At 44.8% G+C, this 18,310-nt stretch overlaps 1 protein-coding gene across 7 annotated transcripts; it reads right to left on the bottom strand.

Moving 5' to 3' along the window:
• Positions 1–90: 90 nt before the first annotated feature.
• On the bottom strand, positions 91–17,356 carry GOSR2 (golgi SNAP receptor complex member 2). 7 transcript variants are annotated; one of them, XR_015707515.1, is made up of 7 exons: positions 17,262–17,356; positions 14,409–14,473; positions 11,755–11,863; positions 10,499–10,631; positions 7,726–7,866; positions 2,301–3,278; positions 91–1,847 (listed from the first exon to the last, which is right to left on the bottom strand). XR_015707515.1 is itself a non-coding variant. In XM_009470426.2 (6 exons), exons 1-6 carry the CDS (start codon positions 17,288–17,290, stop codon positions 3,117–3,119), a joined length of 639 nt encoding a protein of 212 aa, XP_009468701.1. In that variant the 5' UTR covers positions 17,291–17,356; the 3' UTR covers positions 91–3,116. The 7 variants fall into 7 exon arrangements, 3 of the variants coding, with proteins under 3 accessions (XP_009468701.1, XP_087626389.1, XP_087626391.1); XR_015707517.1 differs by having other exon boundaries at positions 91–279; XR_015707516.1 differs by having other exon boundaries at positions 91–2,502; positions 2,966–3,278.
• Between the last annotated feature and the right edge of the window lie 954 nt (positions 17,357–18,310).

Raw genomic sequence — 18,310 nt, 5'->3', positions numbered from 1 at the left:
TTACCTGCCTCAATATTTAGAATACTGGAATTTGTCCAGCTTGTTGAAGTCTTTGGGCACCTTACATGTTAGTCGAGGTAAAAAACTTCATTTTGGCTGAAAAATCTTTATTCACATAACACATCACATGAATCACATCATGTCCCACCCCTGCCCCTTACGTATAAAATACTGGTAAAAAGTTTTTTTTCCAGGGGCAAGTAAATTTCCACAGCGTCCTCGCGTGAGAAAGCAGTTCATCCAACAGCTGGGCCGCTTGCTGTGCCACAGAAAACAGCTCTGTTGAAGGAAACGTAGTCTTTAGTAAGAAAGGAAACTTTTCAGAGAGCTGTAGCAGCAACATGTGTGAAGCCACCAGGGTTTCAGCTCTGTCTCTTCACGTTAGCAGGGATCTTGCTCCCACCTGTGCCCCCACTGTGACACGGTAACGACAGAGGCTTTGCAGGATTTACACTAACCGTCGGAGATAGCACAGATGCTCTTGTGAATCGTTTTGGACTTAACATGTAGTACAACTTTGTTTGAAGTTGCACATCATCAAATCCAGTTACCTACGTGGTTCCTTCAAGCCCCTCATCTCACCTTTCGACACGGTGAACAGCAAGGACACTTTGCTTACAAAAGGGAAATCAGCCTACATAAGGAGACTCTAAAAGGGCAAAATAAATGAACAGAGAATCACGTATTAAAATGCCAAGCTAGACTCAAAAACAGAAAAAAAATCCAGTTCCAATTATTTTATGGCTCCTACCGCAAGCCAAAAAAGGAAACAAATTGGCTAGAGTCCCACCCTGGTGTAAGGCAAATCCTGCTACACTGGGTGACAACTATATAAACTTTAAACACCGTCAAATGACATCCTTTAAACACTAAATCGTAACATCGTAAAATCAAGGTGGAATCAGACCAGTTTATTGGAACAGAAGAAGATCTGCCAGGGATCCCTCGCAAGGCGCCCAACTGAGCTCATAGAAGATGATCTCGCCAGTGCGTAGTATGCTAAATCTATCAAATTTCATATTTAAAATAAATTAAAGGTAAATTTCGATTTAAGATTTAGGTTAAAGATACAGTAAGACAGATGATCTATCACTGCAAACTTCCCCTTTGAATTCCCTAGTCCCATAGGCTCAAATGAAAACCAATTCCGTACTTGGCCTGCTGAGGTGTTTCCTTGGGAAAGCCTAGCCGACTGAGGAACACGAAGAGCACAAAACACTTGAGAAGCATCAAACGCACAGAGAAGCACAAAACAGAGAGCCAGAAGGCACGCAGCACGCAGGATATTCAACAAGCGTGGAGGCTTTCCTGCTTTCTTCTGCTGAACCATCCGACGGGATCACCTAGGCCCTGAGGGCACCCTGGCCTCCACGCGTCTCCGCGGTGCGGCCAGCTGGCGCTCGACTGCTGGCTCGTCCCTTGCCCTGGGTGCTCTCACCTGGGCCGCCAAGCTATGCCACGGCGCACGGGTCGGTCAATACTTGAGTTATGCAGCTGTAACCAAGCACGGCTAAAGCCTGTTTCACTTGCCTGTATTCACTGAAATTCACCATTTCTCCAAGTTTGCAACAGGCGACATAAAAGCAAAGCTTACTGCTGCAAAGATAGGATGCAGAGCTTGTAATCTGTTACTAATTAAAAGACCCACAACCATTCCAGACAGAAAAAAATGAAGGCATTTCCAGCATTATGCCACATCATCGGAATACGACACTTCTGTGCCACCGTCAGACATGTGGAAATGCTGCAGACTTGCACACAAACCGGGATGGAATGTATCTGAAGGCTGACTGAAATGGAGGATGCCCAAAAGCTCAGGACGGCCACTCGAACAGAGCCCCCACGGTCTGTAGGGAAAGGATTACCGTCTTTAAACAATGAGGCATTTCATAACCGCGAATGTTTAAATGTGGATAGATATCTACAACCAAGGAGACAGGTCTAAGCTGGCTGTCATCTCGGTGAGATGATCAGTATGAGAATGTCTTTCACAGTAATTTTGTGGGTACAAAGGATAACGCAAAGAACACCCTTCCCAAGGATGAGGGATGTTTACCATCCCAAGGCACGTAACTTCAGGAAACTCTTCTGACAACTGATTTAAGCGAAAGGTCTGTTGCCCTGATCCCCCCGTTACTGAATGTAAAGCACAGCAGAGCGTGCCCATTCCAGTTCTACAAACGTAATCACAAATCTGAATTTGAGCGCGGCGAGGACGTGCCGGCTTCATTGATTCAAAAAATACCAGCTACAGAGCACAAAACCCCAACCAGCCACCTCAGAAAATGAATACAACTCACCCAAATGTGATGTGCACTAGCATGAAAAATGTCAGTCTCAAGAGTTTTCGGAGGCTGGATTTGGTACGAGGCACAGTGAGATGACACAAGCCTGATGCGCACCTGACTGAAAGCAGGCAGGACTACAGCGTTCAGCTTCCACTGGGAAGCAGCGGGGCATAAAAAGGTACCAAAACATACCTCGGATGAGAAGCATTTCAGCCTAAAACAGGAAGATTTGTGCTGGTTAATACTGTATGCGTAAACAAAAAAGTTTGCTGAGGTTATAACCGTGCTTTAAGACCCTTCCCCGCAAATCCTTCTTCCTCCAAGCAAAATGGTGAGTTTGCAGAGGCACTTCCCACCTCTTTTTGCACACTTACTCCGCAGGAGCGTGCCCACAATGTGAAATTCTCCTCAGTGGCATTCTTTCATTGCAAAATACAGTGATCAGGGTCACTTCTAGCTCACTACATCTTATGCTCTGCCTTTGCATCCTCTTATCCCTATCTACCCAAAAGGACACTCCTACCTTGCGATACAGCCGGGCAAAATTTTCACTTCTGCTTCCTATTTAACCAAGATTCTTAAACTTGCAGACAAGAAGGTGAGAACAGTAAAGGCTAGGGAGATTTTTATAGGGCCATTCTTAACTACAGCGTCCCCACAGAAATTTGTTTCCCTACGTGCTTTCCACACGACGTGTCTGAGCGTGATTTGTAAACTCTGAAGTTCACAGGAGGGGCTCATCCAAAGCAGCACTCAGAGGAAAGTACAGTTTGGAGAACAGTCCGTCTTGCTCCAGAAGACGATCTCCTCTGGCCATAGTTCCGTAGCTCATGTCAGATACTGCACGACGAGGAACATAATTACACAAGTCAAAATCATTCCCCCAATCATGAAGTATTTATCTTGAAAAGCTCGCTTCTCAATCAGCCGCATTACTGTATTGGATAAACCCAACATGTTGGCAACATCCAGGATCTTCTTGTGAGTACCCTAAGAATAAAAAGACAGCAAAGAAACAATTAACCTCATGGTCCAACACCTCTTATTCCAGAGTCCAAGAATTTCATCATGGGTGGCAAGTGCTGAAGTCTCATCGATGGAACTTGCCATCGGCCAACAGTTCCTATAGTTTAAGAAGAAATGGCCACAGGACCCTGGAAATATGATGATGAGACTCATTAATTGCCTTTCTTGCAGAACTTCCCTCCTGCTGAAGTACAGCTCATACCAACAAGAGATTGAAAAGGAAGTCCAGAAACTTGTAAGGCTAATGGTTGAGTGCAATGAAAAGGCACACAAAAGGGTAATTAATGCAATTTCAAGAAATCCTTCTGGAGAAAAGCACTGAAACATAGAATAGGTTGGGTTGGAAGGGACCTTTAAAGGTCATCCAGTTCAACCCCCCTGCCATGGGCAGGGACATCTTCAACCAGATCAGGCTGCTCAGAGCCCCGTCCTACCTGGCCTTGAATGTTTCCAGGGATGGGGCATCTACCACCTCTCTGGGCAACCTGGGCCAGTGTTTCACCACCCTCATCCTAAAAAATTTCTTCCTTGTATCTAGTCTGAATCTACCTTCTTTTAGTTTAAAACCATCACCCCCTGTCCTATCGCTACAGGCCCTACTAAAAAGTCTGGCCCCCACTGAACAGAGACTGCTAGCAGGTGCACTGCAGGCAGGCCCACGCCTCAGTTTTGTTTCACTGCTGAAGCAGTTGGTGTTATTAAGAGTGTGGATCCCACCAGCTACCACATCAGCAGGAAGCACATAACAGAAACACAGCGAGCCGCAGAACTGGAGGTACCAGGAGACGAGCCGGGGCCACTGCTGCAGTGCAGCAGAAATACGCCTGCTTTATCTCAGGGCAACGGTCAAAGGAGACTGTAAGAAATCCAGGCACGTAGATGTACTCTGGGCACCGTTCAGAGCAGGATGTCATCCCCTCTGGGAAGAAGGGAGGGAACTGCAGTGTCACGATGGTACACGTAGGCGAGAAGCCCCTTTTTAGACAAGCTAGACAAGCGGGTAGCATAGCGATGGGCAGGCAGGGATGCTGCACCGAGCCCCGCAGCTCAGCTCACAGCGCGCAGTCAGACCCTGGCCAGGAGCAACCTCCACCGCACCTACGTGTGCACAAAGGTGGGTGCTGCTAGAGGGTAGCCTTGTCACATCATGGTGATGGTAACGGACCTCGTCTCTCAAACCGACTTCTGGGTCCAGGTCCTTAACAGAACACCCTGCTTCAGAAAGCTGTTCAGACTTAAGTCATTTCTTCTCTGAGCAAGGTCAATAGCACAGATTCCCATCACAATGCTCCACTACCACACTTTAAAATAAAAACTCTCTAGTTTCTGTTCTCAACAGTCCACTGTATCTTTGGTCTCAAAAGAATAAAAAGGTGAAATTTGGGAACTGTTTTGAATATCAACCCGACTCAAGATCAGAAAAGCCCTCTCAGGACAGAATTTATATCAACTATATTAGACATACAGGCACAGTTTCTCAACCCATAAAATACACAGATTTGCAACACCAAATTAGGTAATCAGTTTCTTCTGTAGAAAGCTGTGTAGGCATTCAGGCCCTTTGCTGAAAGCAGGTTCTCTCTCTGCTAGTAAAACCTAATCACATTTTTCACCTTCATTTCATACACCTCACATTAAACCCCTGCATACTACGCTTTCAAGTTCTGTCTCTGGAGCAATCTTTTCACAGTACTTTGGAACAAAAGAAAACCTTGCTTGGGGAAGAGAAATAAAAAATGAAGCTTTAAAATGAAAGCAAACAATAGGAAAGTGAAGACATTTTGATTCTTGCGGTCCATGGACCAGTGGAACTGGTTGACAGCCAGCTGAACATGAGCCAGCAGTGTGCTCAGGTAGCCAAGAGGGCCAGTGGCATCCTGGCTTGTATCAGGAACAGTGTGACCAGCAGGAGCAGGGAGGTGATAGTGACCCTGTACTCGGCACTGGTGAGGCCGCACCTCGAGTCCTGTGTTCAGTTTTGGCCCCTCACCCCAAGAAGGACATCGAGGTGCTGGAGCGTGGCCAGAGGAGGGCAACGAAGCTGGTGAAGGGTCTGGAGCACAAGTCTTATGAGGAGCGGCTGAGGGAACTGGGGTTGTTTAGTCTGGAGAAGAGGAGGCTGAGGGGAGACCTTATTGCTCTCTACAACTACCTGAAAGGAGGTTGTAGCGAGGTGGGGGTCGGTCTCTTCTCCCTAGTAACGAGTGACAGGACGAGAGGAAACGGCCTCAAGCTGCGCCAGGGGAGGTTTAGGTTAGACATTAGGAAAAACTTCTTCACCGAGAGGGTGGTCAAGCATTGGCACAGGCTGCCCAGGGCAGTGGTTGAGTCTCCATCCCTGGAGGTATTTAAAGAACGGATAGATGCGGTGCTCGAGGACATGGTATAGATGGACTTGGCAGTGCTAGGTTAACGGTTGGACTCGATGATCTTAAGGGTCTTTTCCAACCTTGACGATTCTGTGATTCTATGAATAGAATGACTGTTAAAGCCTTGCAGCAATTTGGGAACACTGGGTTCATACCTGTCTATTTATATCCAATACCCCAGAAGCTACATAGATTACCATGCTTCCAAATTAACCCATTTATCGCGATAAGCTGTCTCTATGGTAGCTGCTTCTGCCAGATTTGTAAACGTGCAACGTCTTTGATAGTGTCAGAAAAGCTAAGCTGACGGGGGAAAGGAATATGAACAGGTATTTCCTCATCTGTGAGTGAGAAGAAGTACTCCCTGAAAACATATGAACATGACACTCCTGAAATTACAGACTATCAGTAGCAGTGGGCACATGAACAACTTCACTATTGCAGTCCTGACCTGAAGTATCCTGGACTTGCCTCAAGTTGGCAGCTGAGGCAAGGCACGCTTACATTTGCAGAAGGGCCATCATGACCTAATAGGAATCCAGGCACGTTACTGCGACTAACTAGCAAAAGAAACAAGACGGGACTATTGACTACAACTAGAAATAGTATTTCCTCTCAATCTTTTTGAGGCAGCAGGTCCTGCAAGTGTTCCTTTATCGTATTTGCCAACCGTGGTTAAGTTCTCCTGACTTGTGATGTATGCAGGAACCTTCCAGAAACCAAGTGCTTCAGTCGCTCATCAGAGATTACCTCGAATCAGTGACTCGCCTTCTTGCAGAATCACCAACTCAACTCCCTGTGTGAAGCACAGCTACACTCAGGCACTTTAATGACTGGATGCCCCAAGCCAATGCGATCAGCCACCAAAGCTATCCAGTGCTAAACGCAGGGGACAAATGTCCTCTGCTGGTACACCCCGCGGCCCTGTCCAGCGCTTTGGGAATACGAGCTAGCCTGGACCTCTGTGATGAGGATAGGAACTACCTGGCTTGTGAATTGCAACAGACATTAGGATTCAAACGAGCACCTAGCAACTCTGCCCTGCGAAGACACCCAGCTCCGGTAACTCCTCGGAAATGGGTACCACAGGTACTAGAAGCTGCTCCAGCAGAATGTCTATGCACTGTAAGGGTGAGCGCCATAGGTGCGTACGGTCAGGTATCTGTAAGCTGGCAAGACCGCCTGTACAGCCAGCGAAACTCCAGCCTATACAACGAGTGGAGCCTGAGGTGCGATTCGTCTGACCCAATGTAGGGATTTATGTTAGCAGTTAAAAATGCCTAAATCCTCTGGCAGATACATCCCGAAACAAAGCAATATCACAAAACAGACAACAATAGTTATCCTCATCAGATGAATACAACAGAGAGAGGAATTGTCCCACATTTTTCAGAAATCCAGCTTTCCCCCAACACAGGCTTCTTATTAAAAAGCTTTTTGTATCTTTGAGCTATTTGCTCAAAATTTAACACCACTTTGAATGGTCTTTAAAATAAAAGACAAATATTTGTTCTTAAGAGACATGAAGAAATACAGCTGTCGTTAACAGTATTCAGGCAAAGATAATATTGTTGAGGTGATTAGACCTGGGAGAGTATTATCTTTATTACTAATCTTAAACACAAGTACTTTATGCCAGCTTTGTGGTTGCTCTGGGTGATGTTCATCTGAATCAACGTCTATCTGCGAGCTAGCCATTACTTCCCATTCTTCACCTGAACAACAAAAAAAAAAACCCAACCAACCAAACAAACAAAAAAACCATAACGGAACAAAACATAACATTCAGCACTCCAGATGCTAACTACTGTGCAGGTGAAGACTGCTAGGCCATCCAGCCACAAAAAGAGCTTAAAGGCGTTCCTAATAAGATGATAAAGTGTAAAGATTTCACGTTTAGTTAAAATGGAGTTTGGGCCTTTCCCAGCATTCTCAGCTTGAAGCAGCGCACTGAAACAAACTCATGTATTTATTTTACTTAGCCTGGTCATCACAAACGCAGAAAAACGTGGGGTCTTTTTGGTAAAAAATGGTGCCCCCACCTTTAATGTCACTCTCTGGTCCCTCAGCCCCTGAAGGATGTTGGTCCCACTGCCAATAAGATCATCCATGCCACGATGGGCATTCTGGAGGGATTCATTAAACTGTAATGTTTCGTCGATCGGTATGGTGGTGTCAGAGTCCTGTAGGGGAAATGCAGGGTCTTGGTTACCTTGCCTGCTCACTCACACTGCCCACACATAGTTAGATCCAGAAAAAGAACATGCAGAAACAACGTGGCAAAAACTTGACCGGACTTCAAGGATTAAGTTTTCAACATTTTTTTCATAGGGATATTAAATACAACATTAATATTTGAGTGAAAAAAGTAATTTAGAGAAGGCTACAGGAAACAAGCCGAAAGGCAGAGCTGATCAGCTGTTCAACTGCAATTAGATCTCAAAGGATAAAAAGTCAGATTGAAAGTGGAGAGGTTTTTATAATCTCAGTTTATGATATAGGTAGGAAAGGGTATTACAAGAGAGAACATCAAAACTAACAGAAAGTGTTTAACAGGGATTCATTTGATCATTGCAAGACTTTTGAAAGATTTAATATCACATTTCTAAGCGACAAAAGGCCTGCAAAACACAGTGCCTGGGAGATGACATTCTATCAATTCCTATTTACAACATGGTGCAAATTTCTGATGGTGAGGGCAGACGGACATGAACCTGGCTCACTGAAGGTCTGACTCGCTCAACACCAAAGGCCTTATCTAAAAAAAAAAAAACACCAAACCACATTTTTCCAGAAAAGATGCATTAGCTCCACTAGAAACTATGAATCTTGAAATGGAAATAACGGGATAAAATTCTGTAACCTGGGTTGCACAAGACATCAGAGGATGCGATCGCTTTTGTCTTTCAAAGGCTTCCAGTTTAATCTTCTCTGGACACCATTCCACCGAGAGAGCCACGAAAGTAGCTCATCACTCTCACATTGTTTTACAAACAGGAATCGTGATATTGGTAGGAGGTAAGTGTGGAAACACTGGCTTACCTGCTTCCATGTACTCAAAATGGCAAGAACTACTAAAATGCAGAATTCATATTTAGGGCAGAAGATGGTTAATACCCTACATTTGACTCAGCTGCAGGTTACACACATGTAACAATACTAAACTTGCTCTGAGTAGACTCTGGTGATTACTGTAAAAAAAAAAAGTGAATATGGGAATGACATTTACAGTCCAGTGCTAGGTGATGTACTGCCTAGGTGCGCGTTCTGCTTGGTGTAAAAGAATGAAGAATAAAGGACAGAGCTGTTAGCAGTTGCAGGATCAAAGTTACTGGATGAAGAAGCCACGACAGCAAGCGCACACATTCTTTGATCAAATGTTAATAAAGCACTAAGGTTGAAACAAGCGTCTTGTCTTACATGAGTCTGCAGAGCAGAAGCATGTGGATTTGCATCTGAATGGCTATTATTTCAGATATTTATTAAAACTTCAAATCAGCAGGGATTCCATTTCCTATATGAGAAGCTTGCAGGGTTCGTTTGTTTTTGTTTTTGTTTTTTTTACACACCACAAGGCAGCAAGAAAAATATCGAAGTAGATTTTTGACCCTTCTCATAAGAAGACTAGATGGCATCGTACTTTTCATTTGCTGTTAGTGGTTTTCTCCAGAATGGTACAAGGGAAGGCTTTAAAGACAAAGACCACATTTATCTTCGAATTAAGCAAAATGTTCAGAACTGCTACAGCTTTCAAAAGCCGTTATGTATGTAACTGATTTATTCAGGATGCTTACATGCTCAGCTGACATTTCTATTTAATAGAATAGGGTAGTCTATAAATAGAAACTGTGTAAACAGACCTGCCAATAACTGACAAATAAATCATCATTTTCCTATTAAAGGAATATTGTACTTTCAAAGGCACATTTTTGTAATGAGTTAAAAGAAATACAAAATAATCATGCTTTTTTTTTTTCATCTTGAGACACCTTTCAGCATCTAAAGGAGGAAAAAAAACCCTCGCCATTTATTTTGTATTTGCAAGCCTGCTACTGCTCTTCAAAACTGTTCCACTTACATGTGTTTTATTTCTGCACAACAAGCTTTCCTACAGGAAAATTTCTCCACATTTGCAGAGGAACACCACAGTGTTTTGAAAACAAATCAGGTTTCAAATGTCGGTGTTCCTTTCGAGTCTCGTTTATAATTCTGAAATAACCAACAAAATGCTAGATGTCATCTTTATGTCAGGCTTTGAGAAGTGCATCGAACTTCCCAAATCTCAAGAAAACAGGACTGCTCACATTCATTCTTCCTTGCCCTAACAGTGAATGACAACACAAAAAATGAATGGTAGGTTATATGCCTTTAACAAAAAAAAAAACCAAAAACAAACACCCCCCCGCAAAATAAAAAAACACACACACAAAAAAAATAGACTACCTTTTGAGTTACAGAAAAGTGAGATCTGAAAGCAAACCTACGCTATTCAGAGCAAAATTCCTCTAGGAATTTGCACTGGGGGGACTTCCCAGTGCAGGAACTAAAAATTAACAAGAACAGGTAGAAACACATACTTGTCATTAAAAACTTTTGAATCATTTACAGGTAAAAAGCAAGGGTTTTTTTCCCCAGCTCTGCAATGTATATTTGCACAAATTAAAGCTTGCTGACATCTACTGACAGCAGGGGGTATGAAAGCCAGACATTTTACAAGTCTCAGGATTTGACAGACTCATGCCTACATCTTGCCTGAAACTTCTCTGAAAGACTATGGCTTCTAGAACACCAAGATCTAAAATAAAGAATATTTACATTCGTAGTGAATGTACGTGCAAGCAACTCTTCTCGCTGTCGCTCCTGCTGCTCCCGGATGTAACGGCGATGCTGAAAGTTCCTCAGAGCTGTCTGCAGATGCTGAACATCATACTTCAGCTGGTCAACTCGGCTAGGAAGAATCAACAACAGGAAGGGATATTTTATTCCCAGGGATAAAAATACCATTCTTTTCTGGTGCTTTTTAATGAACAATGGAGCCTTACAAATTAACAGTGACGAATAATAAAGAATGATGAGTTCCACTTATCTAGAAGATAAAGGATGTTCAACGTTAGGCTTCTATTCCAGACTTAGGTCTTCTGTGCCTCGTTTTTCTATTAAACAGGTGATTATTTAACTGGAGGCAAACGACAGAATGTGGAGCAGAATTCTTGAGCTGTCTCGGACATCCTCGCCCATGACTAGTCTCTTCAGGAGTTATATATATATTCCTTATTTAACACAGATTTGGAAAGATGGTAGGATTTGAACAGTTTCTATTTTATGACCCTTATGCACGTAAAAGATTAAGCTTTCAAGTTTCATTAATTAGCACCATGTTCTTAAGTTTGTGTTTTTATTAAAAGGAGTTTGGAAGTCAGTGAGCAAAACAGGAAACATCTCCATTGGGCTAAAACAAATAATGTCCAGAACTCCATTGTCTATGACTAAATGTTTGATGACTATGAAGAAAGCCTAGATGACTATTTCAGACACCGAACTCTATAACAGAGGTGCCATGAAATCCACCCCTAGTATCTACAAAGGCATTTTGGGACTAAACATTAGTAGTAGAGTCACAGAATAAATTAGAACAGAAAGTCTTGAGGTCTCTGGTCCAACCTCCTTGCTCAAACCAGTTCTATCTTTAGAAACCTCCTTATTTCAGTCACCAACAGCTAGGAAAATGGTCCAGAGAAAATGACAGCAACTGAAGTAAGTTTACTCCTTACCTCCACAAATGCCGTTAAAAGCAAATGCCATATAGAGCAGAAATATTTTTAAGCACCGAAGTGCCACATTCTGCTCATCTCAGAACAGAGCCATGAATCCAGTTCCATCACCAGTCTGTGGTTAAATGCAGGGAAGTGATTTCGCCTCTGTGCCTCAATTTTGCTACTGTAGAGCACAGACATAAGTTATGCAAACTGTAAAGGTTTCACTCAACTCAAAAGGCAAAGGGCTTCAATCAATTTAATGAAAATAATTACAAAGACTACACTACACTATCATAGCAAAGAAGGTGAACTTACAGTTTAGCATTCTGTCGCTTATTGGGAGGTTCTTTGCTGGACAGGATTTCCAGACGCTCCAAGTTGCTGAATATATTGTCTATTCTTGCCTGAATCTCATTTTCTACTACTGCAAGGAAATAAAAATGTGATTTCATTTGAAGAACTGCAATCTGAGTGAAGGTAAAAGCTCAGCAGCATTAACACCAGCCAAGATGATTCTCACAACAATGGCAATTTAAACCTCCAAAAACTGTTACCACAGAGTTAATGTACATCATCCATACCTGTAACAGGGGAGATTGAGAGAGCATGGGAAGGATTCAGAGTTGACAGGAATTAGCAGACTGGACAAACAGCTCAGAAAGACAAAACAGGGCTGAAGCCCTTGCAAGTGGGAAAACAAGGCCACAAAATAATTGCCTCCGTAATCATCTACGTTGCAATTGCTTCTGATAATCTGGGCAGAAGTAGCAGAGGGGCAATAGTGCACAATGCAAACTCATGTGCTTTAATGAGGTGGGAAACTGATACAGCTGGGGAAAAAGCCACATGCTTTCAGTTCCTGCAGTCATCGCACAGAAAACTCGGTACAAGCCACAACCCCCTTCCTCATTTGACAACGGCATTTTCTAACCATTTCACAACCCAGCATTTCACAACTTAAAGAACTGCAGAGAAGGGCGAAAGGCAGGAGCACTATTAATCATTCTTGTGTTTAAAGAAGGTAAGCTGTAAGGCTGAAGGTACGCACCCTCCAGAGCACGTCCGCAGACGGATTATTAGAGGACAGCAGCACCGTCGTGGCTGTGCAGCCACGAGGACAGTCCTGAACTCTCAGACTGCCATGGTCACACCGCATAAAAATAATCACTAAATCGTACAGACACCATTTGTTCTTATTGTGCATTTAGACTAAAGAAGCATACAGAAAAGCGTTATGAACCAACTGCTAACTACTCCACGGTATCTCAGGAGTTCCCAGAAAATTGCATTCAGCAGAACCTGGAAAAGCAAACAGCACGTACAACCCCTTTTCTTTGCCCTTTGATCTCACACAATCAAAGAGTAACTAACTCACACACACAGACACAAATCAATCCAATTGTCCTAATTCATCTCTCCATCATTTAGCACAGCTAAACTTAACAAAAAAGCAACCAGGAGAGCAGACAGACAATTACATCAGCTTTTGCTAGTCCAAACAATAGCCATACTTTCTTGGTCATTTTATGCTTTTCTGAGCAAGAAGGGATTATTTGCCCAAAGTTGGAAAAGGAAAGCTGCAACAGAAAGTTCGATTTCCTGGCTCTTATTCCCACTCTTCAGCCAAAAGATAAGGCTTTTCCCCATAAATTCTGAAATATGCACTAATATCTAGAGCAAATATCTGTATCTTTTTTATATATATTTATATATATATAAAAAACCCCGGTACGTTCATTTATTGACCATGTAAGATGGTGCATAATCCTGTCTCTGGAAATGGTCTCAGGTAGCAGAGGCAAGATGGCAAATTAGGTTAATTTTTAAGGGCCTCCAAAATCACATCCAGTGAACAGCGGTCCAGGAAGCCTGGCATTGTACTAGGAGTAGTACAACCACCACAAAACCCAAAACCAGTAGACAAGTCATTATTTTTTGATAGAAAAAGTTATCACAGCCCTTTCTACAGCAAAGTCATGCTTCACAAGTATATTTAGGGCAAGAGAAGTCAGTCAACATGCGCATAAATGTATCCCGTCAATGCAGTGTGCTTTCACTTCAGAAGTTTCTGATGAGGCCCATTAGCAATTACTCGTACAAAAATTAAAGGCTTCAAACACAGGTCCAAAATACATTTGCCAACTCTGCACTGGGGTAAAAAGTCCTGCCACAACACGTCATATTATTTTATTACAGTCATTTCATTAGCACAGGGCTATAGTCCAAACTTACTGAAGCAATTTCAGACCAGGCTGTTCTACATATTTCTCATAAGCAGATGGAATTACAGGTTCTGACTCTGATGCAACAGGAACTATCAGAATCATCCTGCTTAAATTCTTGCACACCAAACCATGGCATTTTCCCTAGAAACTAGACTAAGCATCTTTTGGAGAATACTGCCAATTAGTGGATGCTTAAAGAACAGCAAGATAACAGGACAGGTATACAGTGACATTTCTCAGCTTTTGAGCTTTTAACAAACGAGCCCAGTGATGCCCTGAATTTGCAGTTCTGTCCACCTCAATGTGTTTGTTACACCTCCACGAATGCATCAGTGTGGGCTTTTTTAACCTGTTTATGTTGAAGGCCTCTACAGCATACCCTGACAATGAGCTCCAAAATCGAACAGCACCAAAAAATATCTGGCATTCCCATATCAAGACATTGTAGAAGCATCCACAGTAAGCACTATTTGTCAATTAAAGAATTACAATAGGAAGATGATTTGAAGTAAATTCTTGTTCTGTCCTTCATACAAAACATGACCTTACTGAAGTCAAACAGTCAAACTAATTTTAATGCATTCCAAATTGGTGATGTGTCTCACCAGTTGATCACAATGACTGAAGAGACAAATTTGTTCCAATAATGATTGTAAATACAGCAATAAAGCATGCAAGGTTAAAGATGCAAGCTAAATCAAATCAGTACTGGAGTGGGACTTTTCTCACTAATTAATTACTTACAGTGTACTGACTCTTTGTCGGAAGTCTCCAGGCGCCCCATGTAAGACTGGACCTCATGGACTTGCCTATCGAAAGACAAAGAGTAAATTAACAGAAGTCAGTTAACAGCTATAAAATCAAATCATTTTTCAGTACCTCAATTTGCAGCTTCTTTTACTTAAAAGTACTTTTTAGAACAGAATAGGAATCAGCTACATGGTATTCAGTGCAGACAGGCCACAACTGAACACAGATAACCAGCCCAGTTCTTCGGTATGAAGAAAGCTGTGCTTTCACTTAATGTACATCTACAGAATAACTTTCAGTTTAAAAATAAAAGTCAAGGTGAAAGGGCTTTTTTTTCTTCAGAGATTTCCAATCCAGTTCTAGCTCCCTTTTCATATTTATAACCTGAACTGGGGCTCTCCCCTGTGCCACACACCTGCCAGTAGGAAAGCCATTAAGATCCACCTTCTCCTAGACAACCACGAAGACAAGGTTTCAGGCTCACACTAGGAACTCACAAGCGGTGAGCACAGCAGAGGGAAGATCTGACTGGGAGGAGAGTAGGTACAAGAGAGACCTTAATAATAGATCTGCAGTGAAATACTACCTGTGTACGCCACTAAAGTAAAGAGCGCCGATGAGACGCCATACATCTATGTCGCTGCATAAATGGGTAGTATACATCTTCAACATTCAACACAGGTTTTGTGCCTCCCCTCTCAAAAGGAAAACAGAAGCACTGGCAAAGGTTCAGAGGAGGACAAGGAAGGTTATGAAAAGCACAGAACAGCTTTTATACAGGAAAAAGTTGTTCAATCTGGACTGGAGATGATAACAGGGAGATGTCCTAGAGCATAAATGGCACAGGAGAAGGTGAATAAGGAATGACTTTCACTGTCTCTTACAACATATGAATTACAGAGGCATCAAATGAAATGAAAAGATAGCTTAAAACTGAAGAGAAGGAACTCCTGATGCTGGACAGGCACTGCCAAACAAAAAAAAAACCAAACAAACACTGATGGGGTTGTTGAGTTTCTCTGTTTCAAGAAGCCCCCAAGCCTCCAATTTCTGGGCAGTTGGGACAATATTCAACGAAAGTATCACATGTTTGCCCACTTCTTACTGTCTGTCCTAGAGATCTGCAGTTAGACAATGCTGAACATACGCTGGGACAGATGGACCTTTGGCCATACTGGGTGTGAACAATCTCATAGCAGCTGGGATTCGGACTTTAAGAAATGCACTTTAAAAGTTACAAAAATATCATGACCTTTTTCAAAAAATATTTAAGAGATCATAATTTTGGTCACATTAGTGACTCTTTTTCTGGTACATGTACCGTTTGATAACTACAGCACAAATGTTTATAAAGCCAGACCTCTGAAACCAACTAACCCTACAGAGTAATAAAATATTTACTCTTCAGTTGTTATATGAGATCTTTAAGTAACTATGAGGGCTACCTTCCAAATCATGACACTGCACTGCTAAAGAGATAACCGAGTACGTCATAAGTACTGTATTACTTGGAAATAACTAGAGAACCAACTCAATATCCAGTATCTTGCAACCCACACTTGTTCTACTGTTTTGTTTTCAATCAGTTCCTCTAGGATGCCCCAGACAGCTCGAGACTCGCATTGCTCTTAAAATGCCTGTTTAGAAACCCAGGTGTAGGAGCCAAATCAGATCGTGTGCCACTGGATCAGACAAACTACTTTACGCTCACCAGGACGCTTCCCATGACAGGAAACACAGTCAGTCTGGGGAAAAGCTGGGAAGAGAGTTTAAAGATTCAGAGTATCTCCAGACTGACAACAACCTACAACAAAAACACAGCTCAGTGACTACGATGCCCAGAGAAGCTGTGGCTGCTGCATCCCTGGAAGTGTCCAAGGCCAGGTTGGACGGGGCTTTGAACAACCTGATCCGGTGAGAGATGTCCCTGCCCCTGGCCGGGGTTGGACTGGGTGATCTGTCAAGGTCCCCTCCGACCCAAACCATCCTGCGATCACAGGATGAGGCAATATGGAAATGGGCACAAGACAAGGCTATTCCCCTTATCGATAAGTTACTATTATGGGTATGCATTTCTAGATCAACAGCAGGATTTCCTGCTCTTCCCTGCAGGGTCACTCTGTATCATTATTTAATGAAACTCTCTTACTTACCACACCATCTCCTTCAACAGAGCTCAACACAGAAACCCATTACCACTGAAAGCTGAACTCTTTGGATTAACTGTTTCCTTTGGCTCTTTCCCACATCACAAAGAGCTGCAAGATTTTCTTCCCCTTATTTTGCAATTTTCATACCACTTCTACCTCACCAGACTAGCATTATCTGTGAAGCAGTGCTTTATATCATGAAGGAGCCACACGTTTCCTGAGGCAGTTTAAATGCTACCTGCTAGCGATCACGATCCCCCGCTGCCATAAAAATCCTACTAAATTAGTATGCCTTAAATGTATGAACATCTGGTAACGCAGAATCCCTTGTTTTCAGTGAATACTTGCAATCCTGCGCTTTAAAATCCCGAGGCGAGCGGGCTTTGCCTGCTTTCGGCCTGACGTGGCTAAGAGCAGGCTGGGACTCCGGACAGACACACGGCCAGCCGGGAGGGACAGGCTTTTGCTTCCTTCCGCGACTGAAACACAGCCCTCACGGCAAGGCTCCGGGTCGGAAGATGAGGATTTGCATGACAGAAAAGCTTTTAAAGGGCGCTGGGCCGCAGGCAGGGGTTCCGCCCTCAAACTCTTCCCCCGCGCCCCCTCAGGCAGACCGCTGCGGCCGCGCCCGACCCCCCCGGGCTTCCCTCGGCGGTTAGGCCGGTTACAGCCCCTCGCCCCGCGTCGCCTCACGCACTTGTTGGTCTGGTGGTAGAGCCCCTCCATAGCGGCGGCCCGGCCCGCTCGCCTCCACGTCGCCGCCGTCCGCTTCCGGTCCCGCCAACTTCCGCTTCCGCCGGCCGCGGACAACGCCCACCGGCCTCCAGGCGCCTGCGCGGCTCGCGGCACCAGGCGCGGCCGCCAGGGGGCGCTGCGGGATCGCCCGCCCGCCGCGCGCCAGCGGCGGTTTCCCCGCCCCCCCCGCTCCGGTGCCTCCGCCTCCCCCCGCATCCCCCGCCCGCACCTGGCCGCGGCCCGGCCGCCGCGGGGGAGGCGCCCTCCCAGGGCCGCGTCTGAGGCGCGCCCAGGCCGTCCCGTGCCTCCGTCAGAGAGGCTGAGGCTGTGCCTGTCCCGTCCCCAGAAGCGAGGCTGGACGGGGCTTTGAGCGACCTGATCCGGAGACAGACGGCCCTGTCCAGGGCACGGGGCTTGGCCGAGGTGATCTCAACATGGCCCAGGTGGCCAAGAGGGCCAATGCCATCCTGGCTTGTATCAGGAACAGTGTGGCCAGCAGGAGCAGGGAGGTGATGGTGCCCCTGTGCTGGGCACTGGTGAGGCCGCCCCTCGAATGCTGTGCTCAGCGCTGGGCCCCTCACCCCAAGGCGGCCATGGAGGGGCTGGAGCGTGGCCAGAGCAGGGCAGCGAGGCTGGGGCAGGGGCTGGAGCCCAAGGCTGGGGAGGAGCGGCTGGGGGAGCTGGGGGGGCTCAGCCTGGAGAAGAGGAGGCTGAGGGGAGCCCTCATCGCTCTCTGCAACGGCCTGAAAGGAGGCTGGAGCCGGGGGGGGTCGGTCTCTTCTCCCCAGGAACAAGCGATGGGACGAGAGGGAACGGCCTCAAGCTGCGCCAGGGCAGGGTTAGGTTGGGTATTAGGAAAAATTTCTTCCCTGAAAGGGCTGTCAGGCCCTGGCCCAGGCTGCCCAGGGCAGGGGTTGAGTCCCCATCCCTGGAGGTATTTCAGAGACAGGGAGATGTGGTGCTTAGGGACATGGTTTAGTGGTGGCCTTGGCAGTGCTGGGTTAACGGTTG

Source organism: Nipponia nippon, unplaced genomic scaffold (assembly GCF_047370975.1).
Source record: "Nipponia nippon isolate SJK-2023a ecotype South Korea unplaced genomic scaffold, ASM4737097v1 scaffold_32, whole genome shotgun sequence".
NCBI lineage: Eukaryota > Metazoa > Chordata > Aves > Pelecaniformes > Threskiornithidae > Nipponia > Nipponia nippon.
The sequence above is the reverse complement of the archived record's forward strand: the minus strand, read 5'-3'. Positions and strand labels throughout refer to the sequence as shown.